Genomic DNA, 20,052 nt, shown 5'->3' with positions numbered 1-20,052 from the left:
GCCCCACGGCTTACCAACTCACATTTCTGCAGCGGGGCGGCGGGCTGCGCCGCGTCCCCTTCCCGCCTGCTCCGCGTTGCCGAGCAGAACAAAGGCGCGGGAGTCGGGGCTCGGGACGTGCGGCCGCCGGCGCGCTCCCTCGGGCCGAGGCTGTGGCTGCAGCGGCGGGGAGCGGAGCCCGAGCGGCGGCCGCATTCCTCCGAAGCGCCGGGCGCGGGCGACGTCACCCGGCTCCGCCCCCGTCCCTCCCCCGGCCGAGTAACTCTTGAGTAGCAGGAGCGGCGGCGGCGGAGCATGGAGAGCCGCAGTCGCGGCCGGCTGGCGACGCGCGACCCGCCCTCGCCCCCGAGGTAGCCGCGCTCGGCCGGGACGGAGTGGGGGAGGTGTCGGCGGTCGCCCAGGAGCGCCCGGGCCCGGGCCCTGCGCCCCGCCGCGGATTCGCCGCGCTTCCCCGGCAGCTCTTGGCAGAGCTGCTTGAAACTTCTCCAAAGTCGACATGGATTCGGCGGCGCTGCCTGCTTTTGTGGCGCTCCTGCTCCTGTCCCCGGGACGCCTGCTCGGGTCGGCACAGGGCCAGTTCTCCGCAGGTGAGTGGCCGGAAGGGGCGGTCGGAGCCGGACCACCGTCCCCAGTCCCGGGCTTGGAGAACGTGGAGCTGCCTCGCACCGGGCCCGGGGGCAGGACCTGGCAGCGCGGGTGTCGGGCGGGGACGGGGGCGCGCGGGAAGGAGAAGCGCGGTCCAGCGTCGGGGCCGGGTGGAAAGTGGGCGCGGGTGACTTTAGTCTTGGGGCCCCTCGTTCGGTGCAGGGCGCGCTTGGGGCGCAGAGGGACGCGGCCGTGCGGGGCGCGTGGACCCCGCGCTTTTCGTGGGCGCCCCGGTGGCCTTGGCGTCCGCGCAGCCTGCACTGGGCTGGAGGGGAGGAGAGAGGGCAAAGTAGTTAGGACTCCGGGCCGCCTGCGCGAAGCTCTAGTGTGAGCTTGAGGCTGGCGACCCCCAGACTGTTCAAAAATCCCCGGGAAGCCATTGTGAAAAGCGTGCGGCCGCCGGGGAGCGCACGCCGCCAGGTGCTTTCCGTCCCCGCGGTCACCTCCCGACCATTGTCCCGCGGCTTCCCGGCCTCCCTCGGAGTCCCCTTTCTCCTCTCCCGGCTGGCTTCCTCCTGGATTCGCGCCGTGGCGCGGAGCCCTGCTCGGAGCTGCTGCGTGCGTGTTGGCTGAGTGTTGGAAGTTGTTTTGAAATGTGGTTCCTGGGATCCGCGCTGCGCGTCCTCGGCCGCCAGGTCCCGGGACTGCTAGCGCCGCGGAGCCACGGAGCCTGCACCACACAGCCCTGGCCGGGGCCCCTGGAGAACGCTGGCAGGGGCGCGGGGTCCCGGAGATGCCTCTCCGAGAGGTTCCCGAGCCCGTGCGAGCTCCCTGCCCGTGCGGTTGCCCTTACTGGGGACAGTGGCTGCGCCCTAGGGGCCCTGAAGTTTGTCCACGGGGAGCGCCCGCGCGCCACCCTGGCCCAGGCAACTTTTCCAGCCGAGCCCCTGGGCGGCACGGCCTCTGGAGCCTCTCTACCCAGAGATACTGAGGGGGCTGGGAGGCGGGGGGGTGTAGGGTGTGGAGTGGGACACAAAGCCCAGCCCAGGGGGTGCAGGCTGAGAACTGACTTTGTACTTGACAGTTGTCTCTTGTTGAGACTGCTCGGTTTCCTGGAAATAAACTCACACTGTTGTTTTCCGGAGCCACAGTGTATTTGCTTTCCGTCTCCTCTCCCTGACCCCCTTAGCCCTCTTGGATAGGAGTCAGAGCTCAGAGGGAGCTGTGGTCGGGCAGCGGCAGTCTGCAAAGGACAGGTCGTGTCTGCGGTCATGGTGTGCGGAGGGCAACAGTTCCAGGCTAGGAGCATGGAGCTTCGTGGCTTCATTTGGCTTGCCTTGGCTTAAGCGCTACTGCTTGCCTCTCTGACAAACAGTGCCCGGTGGAACTGGAATCCAGCTCCATGTAACTCACTGCGCGCAGCCGAGTGGTGTGGAATATTGATTCCGGGCCCCTTGCTTGTCTTTGCGCCCAGCCTGCGCTTGAAAAGGCGTGTAGTGTGCTAATTGAAAAGTTGAACTCTACCGGTTGCATGATTAAATTGACGTGTTTTCAAGAGATGCAGCCGTTCCCCGTCAGCAGCTAATGGATATATTTTCTGGAGTAAAGAAAGTTTTGCTTCTTCTCTTTTGAATGTTATTTGCCTTTTACCAAACAGGTAAATATTAAACTTCTTCCGTGTTGAGGTCCACTTTTGTGCTGAAACCCCAAATGAACAATTGTGTTGCTAGATGTCCAGTTCTAGGTAACTATGCTGAATAAATACATTGTTTTGTTTTTTTTTTTTAAAGTGACAAATCATAATATTTAACCTTGTTCTGTTTTGTTCATAGAGTGGGAACTTGTAAGTGATGTAGTTCTCACAGGATTGGATCTATCAAATTTGCCATTCTGTATCAACATACATGCCCAGAAGGAAGTGTTTTGTGCAGTTTGGGGTGAGATTGTGGATCCACTTTTCTCCATAGAATAAAAGTTTATTTTGCAAATATTACCTTTTTCTGGCTATTGTACATCCTGTTGACAGTCAGATATTTCTGTGGCTATCTTTTTTGCAAAGACATAAATTAGAGGTGCATTATAGATTGGAGGGTATAGCCCATTGTTTGTTTTCCTACACCTTACCTTAAATGATAAACTTTTCAAGAAATTTCAATAACTGTGATTTAGAAATAAAAATAAATTGACATTCAGAATTTAAAAATAACTTATTCTGTTAAGTATGTTTAAAATCATACTCATTAACACTAATTCTCTACTTTCCAACATCATCCTATTAGAGTAAGCTTAAAAAGCAAGTTTTGAATGACTAGGGGTTGTTATGTCTTTGACTTATTAGATGCCCATTTATTCTGCATCATTGAAATCACAAATTTAAAGAGTGTTTTCATTTTCTGCCACTTTTTCTTAGCTTTTGGAATTAAGGTGTAAAATTACTTCAGGATAAGCCTCTTTTTAATCAGCACTTTGTGTGAATCTCAGCTTCCACTTCTCATTTTGGCCTGCCATTGGAATGACACGTATCAGAGTAGTGTTGCATCTTGGGAAACAGACGTAGGAATGCAGAGCAGTGCTACAGTGTGGGCACTGGATGGGGTAGCTGTCATCTCTTGGCGCTGTCACGTAGGAGAGTTGTCTGCAGCTCGGACGACTGACAAGGCCAGTAACAGACAGGGTGCTTGGAAACTCGGCTTTCTCTTCTATAAAATGGGATAATGATACGCGTCTGACCTTTCTGCATAGTTTTTATGAGGATCAAGTGACGTGATTTATGTGAAGTAGAACTGACGATTGTAAAGTCCTATGTAGCTTTGCAGGGTGTAATTATACATTAAGGTCACCGAAGTGCCTTAATTTCAGCTCTTTTTATTGCCTCGCAACTCTCAGAGCTTTCTACCCTAGTGCGTGCAGGGTGTGTGTGTGTGTGTGTGTGTGTGTTCTTGTGCTTGCGTTTCAGTGGATCAGGCATTCACTTTAATCATGGTTAAACATAAACATGTTAGATTGGTCCAGACCATAATTGTATCAACAAGGCACAGAAATTATCCGTATTTTTTAGAACCTACTTTGTGTAGATCCTTACATTAGTTAAATGCAAGTTGCATTAACACTCATATTCTAACTACAGAAAAAAATAACAGTCAGTCATTATTTTTAGCCATTTATTCAACTCTGGGCTCAGCTCTTTCATGTCGGTGCAGCACACAGTGCACAGCTTTTGGGTGCAGTCTTATCAGTGACCTAGAGAGGGACTATTGTCTCTGTGGTAGGATGCCAGCCTGCACATACAGCCTGAGCTTCTGCCTGGCGGGCTGCTCCTGGTGTGTCACACTGCTGATCCCTTGGGACCTTCCAACTCATTGAAGCAGCCACTTTTCCTTTTCTTTGCATCTGACTGGGTGCTGTCTCTTATCCAATGTTAATTTCTCCTCTACTTACTACCTACCACCAAGACACACTGGAGCAGTTTGGTTCAGGGTTTGCTTTTTGTTTTCTGATTTTGCCTGACTGGGTGCCTCCATGCATTAAAATTCTAAATTCTCAGGCAATGGAATGATACACAGCTTTTCCTCCTCCATTCCTCTTGTATCTGTCGATTTCCTAGATTGCAAGATGTCATCTGTATCTCTGCTGCCCAGACGGAGAGAGGCCAGTTTGGCTCCTAGTCGGGCTTTGGCATGTGTAGCTTTGACAGCTCTTCTCTTTCTCTTCATAAATGTGAATTTGAAAAATAAATCAGCCTGTCTGCCACTCCCCCCCATACTCCCTCCCACTCCTCTCCAGCAACAGCTAGCCCCATGGACAGAGCCCTGGAGTTCACACTTGGTTGTCTTTTACCAAGTACCCTTTGGTGCTGGACATGTTCTTTAAAACTGCCAGTGGACCTCTCAAAGCTGGTGTCAGCTCTCCCACTGAATCTCTTACATCTAGCAGTGAGGATTTCTAGTTTGTGTTCATAGTTTTATATATTCAATTCCTGCTATACAATTCCAGATAGTGGAAGTGCATGGGTTCCTACCAGTATTTTTGAACTACGGTCTCCTGGCTTACTCAAGCTGGTGTTAGAGTCAGTGTGTGTCATCAGTACATCAGGCTCAAGACAGGGCCAGGCCAGGCCCTTTTTCCTGCCTTGATCCCCGCAGTGGGCCAGAAAGAGCAGTTAGAAGGCCTAGAGCAGAAAGCCTCAGGAAAACTTTCACACTGAGCAGACAAAGAAGGCAGGGTGGAGGCAAGAAACAGACAGATAGACAAGTGGACAGCGAGGGACAGACAGACAGAGAGAGACGGAGAGAGACAGATCATGTGTATATGTGTTTGATCTTTCACTTGAGTTTCACAAGAGGGGAAATGCTTATTTTTAATTTGTTTGTTAGCATCAGCCTCTGCCTTTGTCCAAAAGGATGCATTTCTTATTCTGTCAATGTAAAAATTCCCCGTGTGACTTCCTCTGCGACTTGATCCTTTGATCATGTGTATCTGGCCTGCGTTCCTTGATGAGATGATGTTTCTCTGCTGAAAAAGGTTGTAATTGCTTTTGAACATGGCTTGTTTTTTTCATCAGAATCCATGCTGTTTGTCATAGCTATTGAAAAATAATACAAGACATATCACTTTATGGCATAACTTAAAACGGTATTTCATTACAAAGTAAGTGAATAATACATCAGTTGGGATAATTTTTCTTTCAATTGAGCTCTAAAGCAAACTTGCACGTCCACAGAGTAATCTTTTAATGTCACAGAAAGTTTATTTGTTGTGTTTCTCTGTCTCTGAATGAGAGACCTTATGTTTCTTTTTTAGGTAGGGCTAAAATATTTGAGTACTATATTGCCTGAGATATTGTGGTAAACCAGATAAGTTACCTCCAACTATGCTTGGTGAAACTTTTTAAAAAACCATGTTTCAGTGTTCATAGTGTGAACTCTGACGTAGATAGTTCATAAACTTCGAACAGTCTTACTGCAATTTTTTTGAGGGGGGAGTATCTTAAAGACTTACAGTTGCACATCAGCATTATTATGTGCTTCAGGAAGAGTTTCCGGTGAGAGGTATGTTTGTTTTTCTTTTACTTTTTTTTTTTTTTTTTGCGGAACTGGGGATTGAACTCAGACCCTTGTGCTTGCCAGGGAAGCGCTTATTCTAGTGAGTCATTTCCCTGGCCCTTCTTTTACATTCTTATGAGATTTCTTTTGATTTGTAGTTAATACTTTTAAGTAAAACGTGAATTTGCATAATTGAAAAACTGTTATTTGTGGCTTTGCAGCTTGTTACAGTTCTGGAGAAAACTGGGTCTGGGGTGTCAGGATTGGACTGATGCTGCTGGAGAACACTGCCCCTGCCTCATCCAGCTGTGTCCAGTGTTTTGCTCTGTGTGGTGATGATCCATAAGAACTCTGTGTGTCTCCTCTTGTCATTAACAATTGCTTTCAGGAACAAATGAAGTCATCCTCAAAATCTGTGGCTCCTCTTGATTTGCTTGTAGAGCTGTGCTGGTGACAGTGCTGAGCAGGGAGGTGCTGACCAGATCCCTGCGTACCTGCTGTCCCAGGAAGTCCATGAATAAGAAGAGTTCACAAATAAAATCCAATGAGACAGGATCTGCTTGTCTTGTTGAAACATTTTAAGTATACAGGTTGAAACGTTTCTCAGAGTTTCAAGTTAGAAAGAGGCAAGAGGCATCTAGGGATAGAATCAAAGCTGCATACTTACATTCTTAGAAATCAAGAAATTAGATATTTATTCTCTTTATTTGATCAGTGGAGAAAGTAAAGTGGAACGTACACAGAGTCTACTGTCTACTTTGCTGTCCCATACTGTGCGCGCACTAACCCTCCTTCCAGATCGGTGTCTATTTCTGTAGGAGCTCACCCCTTCTTCCCGTCCAGCGGTCAGCTGCTGAAGCTCATCCCCCAAGCCCTGGCCAGCACAGCAGCTGAGCAGCCGCGGAAACTTGCCTGCTCCTTCTTGGGCCCAGGGTGGCTGGCAGCTGCTCAAGTGGCCTCCTGCTCACACAGCTCTGCCATGCGATTTTTCCTTTGATCATTGAGCAGATTTAAAAGTAGAGAAGAAACCTTCCTAGGGTTTTTCCTAACTGCCCACGAATTGCTGGCAACTGCTTCATCTTCCTGGTCATTGGTTTCATCTGCAGAAAGGTGCCCCAGGACCTTGCTGCATGAATTGTGCTCCGTGGACCAGAGGCAGCAACCTGTGCAGGAACCATAGCCCTCAGCGAGAGCACCAGCCACAGGTTGCTGCACCAGACTCTGCATGTTAATAAAATCGCAGGTGATTTGCTTGTCCCCACAACAAAGCCCACCAGCCTAAAGCCAGCGCCACAAATGCACTGCTGTAGAACTGCAAGTCTGTTGTGAATGGATTAATTAGAACTTGAAGCAACTTTCCTGCGGTTCATAATTCTTATCAATATTTACTTGATTATAATATAATGTCCCAGAAATATGAAAATAATATCACACAGATCTTTTTAAAGAATACTCAGGCAATTTTGCAATAAGTATTTTCATAAGAAAATAACAATAGGGCTAAGTAATTGTGCTTGTGCATGTTTTGTATGTGAGTACTTAGAAGGTAAACATGCTATCAAAGGCACCAAATACGCTATATGCAAATCATTTCTCCTGGCATAATGATATTTGGCACAGGAAATAGCATTCTTTCTGATGTTATTAGTAGCAGTCTCTTGCTTTATATTTCTTTTTCTTCCAAGTATAATCTTAGATCTTTGTAATAAGGAGTTCATTTATAGGATAGTCAAATTTAATGAATGGGAGTTAGTAGGTGGAATATATTAAATATCCCTGGTATTCTTTTTATTATCTTTTGTGCTCATATTTAAAAACAGAGATTCTTGTCATTTTTCTCAAGAGAAAAATTATGATGTAAGAGACAGTGTATACTCTTCCTGTCAAAACACAATTTTGCTTGCATTTTATAGCTTGTTTTAACATTCTTTCAGAAAATGAATTTTCCCAGAAGGCCTAATTGCTTTCTTATTAATGAGGCTGTAAGTGGTTTTTGTTATCCGTTTCTATTCCAAATGTGTCTACTTGTGCTGCCTGTTTCAACAGTGAGGTCTCTGAATAAATCACAAGTGATATGTTTGTTTTTGCCATTCACTAGTGGCTCAGGAAATACTAGCGTGGTTCCATGGTTAGAGCAGACAGGAATGGAAGGAAAGAAGCATCAATTAATCTTAACCCCGCATAGCTGGTTATATGGTGAATAAATACGGGGGGTAATAGAAAGCAGATTCTGGTTTTTTATACTACAAATAAAAATGATATAAACTGTATCTCTAAGATCAAAAAGTACATTGCAAGTCAGTACAATGTTTCTGCATACTTAAACTAGACATATATCTAAAGAAAAAGGTCTACTTGGAAATAGATCACAATGAGGGAAAATTGGTCGTAGGGGAGCTCTGAAAGTTCCCTGTACCTTGAGGAACATTCCAGCTGGAATTTTCAGACTCCTTACTGTTTCTTTTTTCCTCCAAATTATGGAATTGGGCTTTTTAAAAATTCTGGTTGCAATAAGTAGGGTCATTTATTCTTGCACATGTTGGAGGGGAGTGGTTTTTGCAAAACCAAGACGAGGAGCTGCCACTTACTGAGAGCCTGTGACCTGCTAGGCCCTATGGTCAGGGCTTTACATTATTTTCAAAGCTTTGCAATAATGTTTTAGATTGAAATAATCTCCCTTTGCAGAGAAGTGTAGAGAAAGTATGGAATAACTTGCCCCAAGAGGCTACAGAAGGTACTGGGTGGGCCAAGTACTGACTGATGTGCATAGCAATGAGACGGTTGGTGTTGCAGATTAACAAAACAGTGCAACCTGTCCACGTGGCAATAAGAGTCATGTTGCTTCTCTTAACTGACAACTCAAGGGAAGTTGAGTTGCCTAATCCCACCCTGAATGGTCTCTCTTTACCTGCTCATTCTTGCTTTTTGGAGCTCTGAGAGCTTTTTGAGCTCCACATGGAGGCAAGAAGGCTGCGGTTGTTTCCCTTCAGCAAGGTCCCAGGTTCAAATTCGTATCTGCCAGCTGGGCGTGGTGGCACAGGTCTGTAATCCCAGCACTCGGGAGGCTGAGGCAGGAGGATTGATGCAAGTTCGATAACAGCCTGGGCTATGAAGTGAACTCAAGGCCAGCCTGAGCTACATAGCAAGACCCAATCGTTTAAAAAAAAAAAAAAAAAAGTCATACCTGCTGGTTGTTCAGAAGAAGCCCTGACTTTGTTCTGCTTGCATCCCTTGTCCAGTTGGTCAGCCAAAGCCTGACGGAGCGGAAATGAGGGAATTTTGTATTGTTTCTAATTTATTATTGTTATTTTTTATTCTTTTTTAAAATAAAAAAAAGAAAAAGAAAGAAAATATAAAATAGATGTGGGCAGTGGGACAATCAGTGGGGTACACACACCCGCACATGTGTGTGTTTGTGTGTGTGTGTGTGTGTGTGTGTGTGTGTGTATGGTTATGATTCTTGTGAGGGGGAGAGCGGGGCGGCTGGGTCAGCTGGCAACACCAAAATAATAGGGGGTTGATGTCTTAGTCTCTAAAGGGAAAGGGCACAGATGAGAAGGGATAGGAGGAAGAGAGGAAAGGACAATGTATGCCTGAGAGGTTTGTGTGGCCCTTGTAAAATCAATGACCCCTTCACTAAATGTAATTTTCCTTAAGTCATGTGTCCTGGAAGAACTTGAGCACAAATTCAAGATTTTATGATATGGGTCAGTGTTGTTACAACATAAATATCATTTGACTTAATGGAAATTTACATAGGTAATTATTGGGTTCTTCTTTATTTTGGTTTGAATGTAGAATTTTGTAAACTGTGTTTCCAAATGCACATCTGACTTAATGGCTTGGATTGGAAAAATAATCCACGTATGAGGTGACAAGAAGATGTGTGTGGGTGAAAAACGCCATCTTAGGAAGCTGCTTGCTTTTCATACGTGCATAAAGCATCCCTTTCTATTTCCTGGGAGGGCAAAGGATAAAGTGGGGTAAGGTTAGCAATCTCATTGGTCCAGGGACATAAGAGCAACCACCTCTTTACTTTTTGGAAACTACTATTGAACAAACTAAGAAGTAAAATGTGAATTCGTATGTAATCTTTATCTTCTTGTCGCTGCTTCCTAAACATAAGGTATGCATCCAAGACACGTATGTTATGAGAAAGTTACTCTAAGAAGCACTTGAGGTGTTGAATAGTGAGTAACTCAAAGCAGCTTCAGAGTGGGAGGGTACCCAGCCTGTCCCAGGGGAGGTTTAGTTTGGTTCATGGTTTCAGAGGTTCAGTCCCTGGCCATCCGGGCCTAAGGCAGGAAGGCCACAGAAGGCCACAGAAGGCAGAGAAAGCGGGGCCAAGGGAAAAGCACCTGAGAAAATTGGACAGGTGCAGTCTAGGTGTGGTTTCCAAGGCCACTCCTTGAGATCCATGCTGACGTACTGGGCGGAACTATGCGTTGCCCTCCTCAGACCTATCGAGTTAATAGTCACATTTAATAGCACCTTCATGGTCCAGTTGTGACCTGTACTGGGCTTTCTGGGGCCACACCAGTTTTCTTGGGATAGAGATGGAAGGCAGTGTTGATGGAGACCACTTAGGAACTTCTTTGTGCTTTCCTTCTTCACTGGAGGCTTACTTTATCTTTGTTTGTTGTTCTGAAGAACTTACTAAACTCTCATTTTCCCCTGTATGTTATCCACCTTTCTATAAGTTTTTTTCTTCCTTATATCTTTATTAGTTGTGAATTTTAAATGATAAAATTGCCTATGATTTCTTCTAACAACCTGGTCAGAAGGCACAGATTGCTGCGCAGTGTGTCATTATTGGCCTGTAGTCTAAACTCACACTTAAAAGAGTTTCGAATGAGTATATGAGGAGAAGAGGCCAGGTAGCAAGCCCTGTTGAGAGCAAGAGGCTTTTGAGACATGTGTTGGCGTCTGCTTCAGGGGACAGAGCACTGAGATTGCCTAGGAGGGCCTGGGCTGCAACCTAAGCCCTGCCACTTCCTGAGATTCAGGGACAGTCCCTTCCTCTTTGAACATCCTTTCCTTACCATGAAGCAGGCAGGTCACCATGAACAATGGCTTTACGGTCTTTTCTGGTTGCTTAGTCAATCTTTAAAGGCAGAAAAAATAATAAATGCGAAAGTTCTGTAACTGCATCTACCATAACATAAATTATTTTGTTAGGGTCATAAACTTTGGTGATGAATAAACGTTTGTTGAAAGCACAAAGAGTGAATGTACTAAGCAGAGGCAGGAGGAGGATCACGGGTTCAAGGCTAGCCCGGGCAACTTAGTGAGATCCTGTGTCAACATAAAATATTTAGAAAGGGCTGGGGATCCATCTTAGTGCGCAGGGCGTGTACAGCTCGTGCTAGGTGCTGGGCTCAGTCACCAGTACCAGGGAAAGAAAAGATAAGAAAAAAGTACAGTGGAGAATGGGAGCGAGAACAATAGATGCTTCTGTTGTCCGAGTAATAAATGGCCTGTGTGAGTCACACATTACTTTGTCCAAGGTAGAGACATTGGGAAAGGACGCTGTGAGAGGGAGTACATGTAGTTCTTCTGAGCATAATGGGCTGTTTGATCACAATCTATTGCCTGCCTCCATTTATTTTCACATATACGTGTAAGTACAGTTTAAACCTGCCAAACAGTGTTGGTATTTTCTCCAAGTACGTCAAGGTTACAGGACTGTCACCTAACTATGGAAACTGAAGAAATCTAAGCGCGTGCCTTGAAGACTTTGACATTGTGCATCAAGGCCTGTATGTGATGATTCTTCGTTTTGATAATTTTATGTGTTGCGAGAAAGTACTCAGGCTCTCTGACTTGTTTTTTCTAGTTTATGAGAGTGTAATTTTGATGCGGTTTCTACCTATGTATTTATTCTTCCATTTCACTTATCTGAGTGGATACTGCATGCCAGTGTGTGTGCTAGGTCCTGGTGCGGCAGCCATGGCTTATCCCTGTCTCTGTTCCTGTCCTCATCCCTGTTCCTGGGTAGCAGGTGTGAGGTGCACATGGAGGGAGCGGTAATCACCGTACAGCTCCAGGAGCCCCCAGGCGCGGTTCCCAGGGGCACCTGAGGCCGCTTTGTCCGTGGCCTTTCCCCATGGCTTCATGAGTTTCAGAGCTCCATGTGTCTCTCTCAATTTCCTGGTCCACTTCAGCACTTGCCTGGGACCATTCCTGTCCACTTGCTGTTTTTCTGTGCCCTTGAAGCTTCACACAAACAAATCCAAAAGGCTACTCAGGAAGTTTTATGCAGAAAAATTGCCACCACGGTCATCAAATTCCACCAAGTGGAATTTCCCAAAAGTGAGTCATCCCAAATGTAAACAGTGTCAGGGGAAGAGAGAACACTGTTGTTTTCTGGAGGTTTCTGGCCAGTAACTCCATGCTGGAAGCAGGAGCAGGAGGAGTGTTGGTGGCCAGCCGCGTCTCCTGCAGTCCCTGTGAGCACACATTCACAACCTGCACATTTATATGTGGAAGTGCTGGTTGCTTGACCTCAAATTCACATTTGCTGCGACCTCCAGGTGCTGATGCACAGCCCGCGTTGCCTGCCCTCTGAAACGCATCTCTACAGCCCCATGTGGAACCCATTGCTCTGTGGGGTGGGCAGCCATCGGGGAGGGAGGCCGGGAATGGAGGTGAGGCCAGGCAGCCTGGGATCACAGAGGCCTGTGAGGCGCCATATTGTCCCCCAGCACCTGGCTCTCAGAGGCAGAATAAATTAACTCTGTGTCCTGCATGGTGAAGCGGAAAAGAGCATTCACACCTAAAGGCACTCCTTGTTGAACAGCAAGCGGACATTGTGAATTTCTGTCCCTGAGGAGGCCTACATGACCCACTGTGTGAGAGTTCTGAAGAGGAGCAGTTTTGGAGCTGTCTACATGTTTTAATTAAAATTGCCAAATGACATAGACACGTGCTTCATAAATACAAGCTAGCAAGCTGTAGCAGAGCGTGGACATGAGCCCATGTTTTCTTGCTCTGTGTTCTAATGCCTTTATCTATTTTCTACATCTGCAAAATGGGGTCATGACTGTGCCTGTTCCAGGTCTGTGATTGAAGAATGCTGAGATTAAGTGCTTAAGAGAAAGCCTTTCCAAACTAATACAAATCCATTCACTTGAGCTATGATTACTGTCATTATTATTACTGGACCAAATTAACTAATGTTTACAAAATATCTCTCCCCATGCTGTTATCTTTTAAGACCTCTAGCAACATTATCTTTTACTTTAAAGTAAAACCAGCAGAGAGCAGATAATTGGATACTGGAAATAAATCATCTGCATGTGTTGATTAGCAAAGACTGCAGACAGCCATGGAAAGAATACAGTTCAACATTTATGAAAACAAGAGGCGCATTTACGTCAGTTCCTAAGAGTCAGAGCTTAGGCTCAGGGAGGCTGAGGGACTAGGAGGACTGTGCGAGGAGCATTTAGGGGCAAAAGAGAAAAAACGAACCCCAAACCTTAGGAAAACGCATTCCGAATTTCTTGGTTGTCCTGCAGGAGATAGGGGGCATGAAGTGGATCGCCCCAGACAGATTCAGTTGCCTATAGTCAAGCCTTTATGTATAAGCTTTTATGTTGTTTGCTTTTCTGAGTCTGGGGTCTCACCATGCAGCTCTGCCTGGTTCTGAGCTCACTGGATAGCTGAGGCCAGCCTGGACCTTGCGCTTATCCTCCTGCCTCAGCCTCCAACGCTGGAATGACAGCGGAAAGAGAGTAAAAAGTTGAGAAGTGACATCTGTGCCTCTTCAAGCGCTGGCGTCCCAGTGCGGTTCATGTCCTGTCTGAGAGTCTCAGCCCGATTTAGAGATGAAGGGATCTGGAACGAGCAGAAACATAGAGTCCTGAAGAGTGTTGTTTGCTAAAACTTAGAGGAGGATGTGAATATTGCTTCTGTTCGTACTTGATACCGGAATGGAACAAGTATGATGTTTACAATATGGATATGTACAGTATCTGTTTATCAGTGAATTTTATTTATTTATTTATTTTTATTTTTTATTTTTTTGGTGGAACCGGGGATTGAACTCAGGCCCTTGCTCTTGCCAGGCAAGTGCTTATTCCACTGAGCCATCTCCCCGGCCCTATCAATGAATTTTAGATAGCAGCATTTTTGTTAGTCTAGTTGGAGAGCACTTGAAGATTTGCTTTTCTGTAGCTTAAGAAATGATGAAGTAGACTAAAATCTATTTAAATGCTAGGAGTTTTCAAACCCCTGTCCACTGGGTGAGCCTATTTTTAGCTCTGGCAGAGGGCGATGTTGAAACTTTTGACAGTGTTGTTAGCGCCCTTGCGAAGCCACTCCCTGGCCGGTTACAGCAGATGAAATCCTCTCCGAACCTTCAGAAGGATTTTATGTTCTACTCACGCTGCAGATTTCTTGTCCTCTTTTACCCTATTTAAGTATCTTTTCAGCTTTATTGGAAACCAACTTCCCTGTTCTTCATGCTGTACTTGTGAAAATATTTGCTTTCCAGAGTTTAAAAATATGTTAAATTTCTTTCCAAAGAAGCTCTTTCACTGCAGGCTTGATTCTCAAAGAAATAAAGCTCTAATACTATGGAGTTTACGGGTGTGTTCTCCCTGGAGGTTCCTACCCGCATAGCTGTTTGTAACTGTGTCATCTTGACAGGCCCTCTCTAATGAAAATAGTCTTTCAAGTTGTGCCACAGTTCCTCAGATGCTGTCATTCTCGTGCGCTATTTGGCCAGCGTAAACATCTTAATAAAACTGAACATTAAAAAAAAAAAAATCCCATACTAACCAGGTGCACACCCGTAATCCCAGTACTCGGGAGGCTGAGGCAGGAGGATTGCCAGACTGAACTGCATAGCCAGACCTTGTCTGTCAAAAAATGTTTATATTTTTTCCCTGTAGCATATCTGAACTGTTAACAGTTGTCTAAGTGTGGGTACATACCTACTTCTCCAGGGCTCTAGAATCACGGCTTAATTATTATTTGGAGAAGAGTGCTCCATGTATCAGTCCTAAAAACACCTACAGAATACTAAGTTAGAGAATGATGAATTGCGAAGGGGAGATTTATAAGGCATGCTCAGCAAATATGCTGAATGTTCAAATAAAAAAATACTGAATTAATAGACAAGTTGCCATGACACTCACCCCCTCCCGCCCCCAAACAGACCCACCGAAGCTCTCCCCCGACTTCAGACACCATCACCCTGTCCTGTAGCTCTTGCCCTGTTCTGAAGCAGTGCTTCTGCAGCCTGAAGGAAAGGAGCTAACCCACCTTACTTGGACAGCAGGTTTGCAGGTTTGCTGACATTTTTCCCAGAAAAACAGTTTGTAGGAGGCAGGAGAAGGGTTAGGCGGAAATTCTCAAGTATGCATCGCGTGCACTACCTCCTAGAACAGGAACATTTAGTATGGGCCCAGGTCCGTCCGTCCTTCCTTCCTTCCTTCCTTCCTTCCTTCCTTCCTTCCTTCCTTCCTTCCTTCCTTTGTTCTTTCCTTCTTCCTGTCTCTTTCTCCTCCCTCTTTCCCTCCCTCCCCCACTTCTCTCTCTTTCTGACTTAAGACAGAAAATTAAACCATTCTTTAGATTTCTCTCAACCTGTTCCTTTACCTTAGGGTCAGGTTTCTGCTCTTTATCAGCTTAGCCAGTTCATGGAGTTTCAGTACTCCTGGGCTTTCCCCTGAGGAATGCCCATGTAAACCACCTTGCCTGACTCTTGACTGTTCCTGGAAGTTGCAATCTTCTTAAAAGTACTCTTTTTTTTTTTTTTTCTTTGTGCAACTGGGGATTGAACTGAGGTGCCTGCACTTGCCAGGCAAGTGCTTATTCCACTGAGCCATCTCTCTGGCCCCAAAAGTACTGTTTTTGGCCAGTACATTCCTCATCTCCTTTCCCCCATCTTTATTTCTTCTCTCCTACTTCCGTCTCTTTCCATGTCTTTAGTCACATTGTGCAGCTGCCTAGGTTCCTGTCCATGGTCATTTTGGCTCTCAGGATGAGCACGAGGTCACACAGTGCCAGGTCCAGTGAATGAGGTGGCTGAGATCACAGCGTGAAGTCCATGCTTGACAGAAATTTCCATTCCAGAAGCTGTATATGCACAGTGTTGTCCTGCTGGACCAGGGCTCAGTGTCCTGTTCACAGGCTATGTTCTATACTCCTGGGTTATTAATGCTGTAGTGAGCTCTGATGCTGGGAAAACCCCCAGCAGTATGCGAACCCCCAGAGCTGCTTCAGAAAGTGGCAAGAATGAGAGGATAAGTGTGTTCAAAACAAGATGAGAGGGCATTTTGAAGGGGATTAATGGCAAATGGGCTTTTTCCTGTAGTAATTTTTTCCAAAAATTTTTAAACCTCCATTTTATTTCCAAATGGTCCCTGTGTGTAGGGTGAAAACACTACACAGCAGGAGCAGTGGGCTTTAGTCCATTGATGACCATGAGCAGCTAGGGTCTAAGTGATGTGGTTCAGGTTGCAGCCTCCAACTTTTTTGCTTTAGAGTGTTGAAAGAAAGGCACCTGGTGAGAGCCACTTCGATTCCCTCCAAAGAGCCTCCCTGGTCCTTCGCTCTGGGATGTGGCTCACCTTCTTTCGTGTCTGTTCTTAGGAATGCAGATGCTCTGGAAGCCTGTGTTGCTGGAAGCTCTGGAAGCCTGCAGCTCTGCAGGCCAATCCTGTGCGCTTCCCAGTTACACGCTGTGCACTTAGGGAGCTGCTAGAGAACTTTCCCAGATTCCCTGCAGCCTCCGTGCGTGCTGGAGGCAGCACACCCTTGGATACAAGGACTTTCTCCACCGCAGCACTTGTGCACGGTTACCCCACAAACTTCACCCGGTGCCCACACATCTGAGAAAAGCCTGAGATTTTGTTGAGAACATCTTCTGTTGCTTTCAGTGCAGATAGTTAAGCACGGGTGGCAGAGAAATGTCTAGAGCCTTTGCCTTTTCCTGGGCTAAAGCCTGCAAAATTCTAAGAAGTGGAAACTCTTTCTCGTAGCTGTTACACCTACTGTTGGGACTACAGCCACATCAAATGTCTTTTGCAGAGCAACAACAACGAGGATGTAACATTTCTATGCTTTGTGGCCCTAGACTCGAACTTACGACAGTTAGTTACTCGAACTTATCTGAAATACAACATTCTTTACAGCTTGTTAAAATAAGTGTTTCCTCTTTAGATTATTAACACTTTCTCATTGGCAGTGTCTGATTGGGGCAGGAATCATAGATCTGTGCATTCAGGTGATTCATTAGGATCCTTCTTCCTGAGGCTGGTGAGCTGGAGGCCCTTCCATTCAACAAAATGTGTATGGCAAAGCTTGTGTTATTTCTTTCATTTTAGTATGATTAATTTCACCAGCTATTAAATGCATGGCCCTTCCAAGCCAGGCAATGTGTTAGGCCCAGAGGGGGTAAAAATGGCAAAGTTGACCAAGTGCTCGCTCTGAAGAATGTCACAGTCTTCGGCATGCCTGGTGATCTGAGAACGAGCCCTCAGAACAGAGCCAGGGCAGTTGCTTGCTTCTGATGTAATTATCTTCCTGGGGCAGAAGGCCATCAACTGGAAAATATCCCTAAGAATGTCTCTTGGGAATGAGGAAGAAGAGTTGATGGTAGTAAAAATCTATCAGTCAGCTTGCGAACAGCAGCCATTTGTGATCACCAATGTCCCTGTTTCTCAATAACTTCCATCTTGGCTCATTTCAGACTAGGTCTGTGTCCACACTGAGCACGGAAGTCGTTGGGGAGACATGCAGTTATCCTTCTGTATTGCTTTCACCGTGCAGATATCGGATTACTAAATAACACCCCCACAAATGTAAATACCAGAAGATGATTAGGAAGTGATGTGTTTGGGTTACTAGTCTGTTTTTCATGTAATTGGCTTAGCTGTAAATTTATGTAATTTGATTTTAAATAATGGCTGTAACTAACACTCTTCTGTAAATTCCTGAAAACTTGGCTAATAGGTGTTAGGAGCTGCTTTACAGAGAAATTTCAAGTTACTCTGCGTATTGTCCTTTTGGATCGGAGTCTGAGCGACCCCATGGTAAATCCTATTTGATTAAGGAAACTTTCTATAACTCTTTCCCAGCTGAGCAGGGTTTAGTGTAAAAGATGCGAGTCCAATTCGAAACCACGGACAAGAAATTAGTTATCAACACAGTTCATTGCTATCAAATGTTATCAAATGCTTGTGGGGCACCCGCTGCAAAGCCTAATCTGAGAACCCCCTCCCCCCAATAAAAGATTGCCTTTTAATTTTAAGCTTTGTCCCATGTCCAATGACTAGCCTTATGTCAGATGTTAACGTGCGTTTTGAGGCGCTCTTGAAAGCTTTAACTTAGAGCCCCAAAGGAAACTTTTAAACACCTTTGATTTTTGTCCATCTTTTGCACTACGTACCAAGCACCGTTGTTTCCCAGAAAATTGCAGAAGGCATTTTGTGGGTTTCCAGCGAGCACAGCTTGAGAATGCTAAGCTTTGTATTGACACAGCCCTTGTGGCCTGCAAGAGGGCCTGGAGCCTGTGTTGTTGAGACACATGGAAAAACGAGCAGGGCAGTGACAGCAGATGAGCATGGCCCCAGCCTGGTGTGCATGTCGCTGGCGTGGGCTTGGGGACTGCATATGGAGCTGCTAACATCTCCTTGATCGATATTTTTAGGAATGTGTTTCTCCTTTCAATGCTGTGTGTGAACTCTTTTGCTGTGTAAACTGATACTGTTTTTCACTAAACTGACCAGTTATTTCTAATGAGTATATTCCTGGTTAGTTACTACCTAAAGTTACTTTTATTTTACTTACGTAAGTATCATTTAATTATTTTGTCTCTCCCAATGCTGTATACAGCAGTTCAATGTCACCTTAGTGTGTGATCTTATATTTCTTTCCAGAAGACAGAAGCATTCCTTGTCCCCAGTTATGTCCAGTACAATCCGTGTAGTGCTGAATGGTAATTCCTGTAATCCATGCACGTGATGCCAGAGGAGTGTGAATATGCTGTCTGTGTTATTTTCTTTTGGAAGGAGAAGCATGTGTTGAGTGTAGAGTTTAGCAGTAAGGATGACGGTCCTAATGTAGGAGCTAAGTTTTTGGTTTACCACGGTTGCAAAAGCCTTCTGTATTAGTAGAAATCCTACTTTGAGGGTTTCTGGGGTAGTGCTGTGGTCTTCCATACTCCTGTATGCTGATGGCAGCAACCTTGAGCTGTGGCCCCAGTCAGCCCCACCATTCCCCTGGGAAATGACCAGTGCCTTATGGTGCCTCATCATTAGGCTTTGATTTGGGGTCACTTGCATTAAATGAAATTTTTACTTAGAATGTTTTCTGTGTACTACAAATTTTATTGTTAACCTGAGGAGCATCTGTAGGTGAGCATGCTGGCTGTCACTGCATGGTTTATTTTGGCAAAATGGTTTTCTTTCCATGGGATTTATCTTGTGTATTTTATATAAAGTCTTTTATCTTTCATCCGGAAAACAAATCTATTTTACCTCAAATATGAACAGTTTCAAGAATTTAGAAATATTCTGAGCTTTATAATTTCAAGCTACATTTCATCATACAAATTTCCCAGGCAGCAAAATAAGATGAAGATTTTAGCTCTTCTCTATTTGCAGTCCTGCTTCTCCAGGAGACCAAGTAGGAGAACAGAAATTGACAAACAGTACTCAAAATTAATAAAAGTAAGATACAGAATAGATAGGGAGTTTGTTAATTATACTGTATATAGAAAAAAAACTTGCATTAATATAAACCTAGGGGCTCTAAGAAAAAAAAATCAATTTTTACCACATGACCTGAATCAGGACACTTGAAACTTAATCTTTCACCTGTACACCTGTACTACTGTAATATTTCACTGATAGCCAGAATGATGGCTGAGTTAGCTGAGCATAATCATATGTAATTATGGGAAGTAGATTATAATTCATAAGGCTGGAAAGCTTAGCACTAGTGGCCACAGTCATTAAATTGTGATTTGTCCTGTTCTCAGTTAATCACCTGATTATATTGACCGGAAGGAGCCACTTGCGACCGTGTGTTTCTGACAGACAGCTTCTAAACTTATTACATCGTATGTCAGCATTTGGGTGTGGTAATTTGTTTCCCACTGTATGTACCTGTTCATTTTCTGAAGCCTGGTGACGTGGTGGGAACTTTGCCCAGGGGTCCAGATTTTACAGCATCTGTGTCAGAAATGGAGCCCGTTGGGGTGCGTTCTCTGAGCTGCTTATATATCTTGCCAGATGAGCATTTCAGCAGTGAGACATCATATCATTTTTTAAAAAAGTATTTTAGGTCCACTAACTTACAGGAAAGTAACTTGAAAAATATTATTTCCAAAAAGTGCTATTTTGTGTTTCATTTTAGCCTAGCACCGAGCTCAGTAATTTATAATCCTCAGCTTGGTATTTTCATGTTGCACATA

General features: G+C 45.2%; 1 protein-coding gene across 7 annotated transcripts in view; it reads left to right on the top strand.

Moving 5' to 3' along the window:
- Positions 1–301: 301 nt before the first annotated feature.
- Positions 302–20,052, top strand: part of Ptprk (protein tyrosine phosphatase, receptor type K) — a 555,880-nt gene continuing 536,129 nt past the window's right edge. For 5 of the 7 annotated variants that reach the window (XM_004630251.3, XM_004630250.2, XM_004630249.2 and 2 more), the window contains exon 1: positions 306–587. In XM_004630251.3, coding sequence (XP_004630308.1) covers positions 497–587 — 91 coding nt within the window. In that variant the 5' untranslated portion in view covers positions 306–496. Of the gene's footprint in view, positions 588–20,052 lie in introns of all 7 variants that reach the window. The other 2 variants (XM_023714275.1, XM_023714276.1) reach the window with 2 other exon arrangements.

The sequence above is a fragment of the Octodon degus genome, unplaced genomic scaffold, assembly GCF_000260255.1.
Source record: "Octodon degus isolate 3935 unplaced genomic scaffold, OctDeg1.0 scaffold00034, whole genome shotgun sequence".
NCBI lineage: Eukaryota > Metazoa > Chordata > Mammalia > Rodentia > Octodontidae > Octodon > Octodon degus.
Note: the sequence above shows the minus strand (reverse complement) of the source record. Positions and strands in the feature narration are given on the sequence as shown.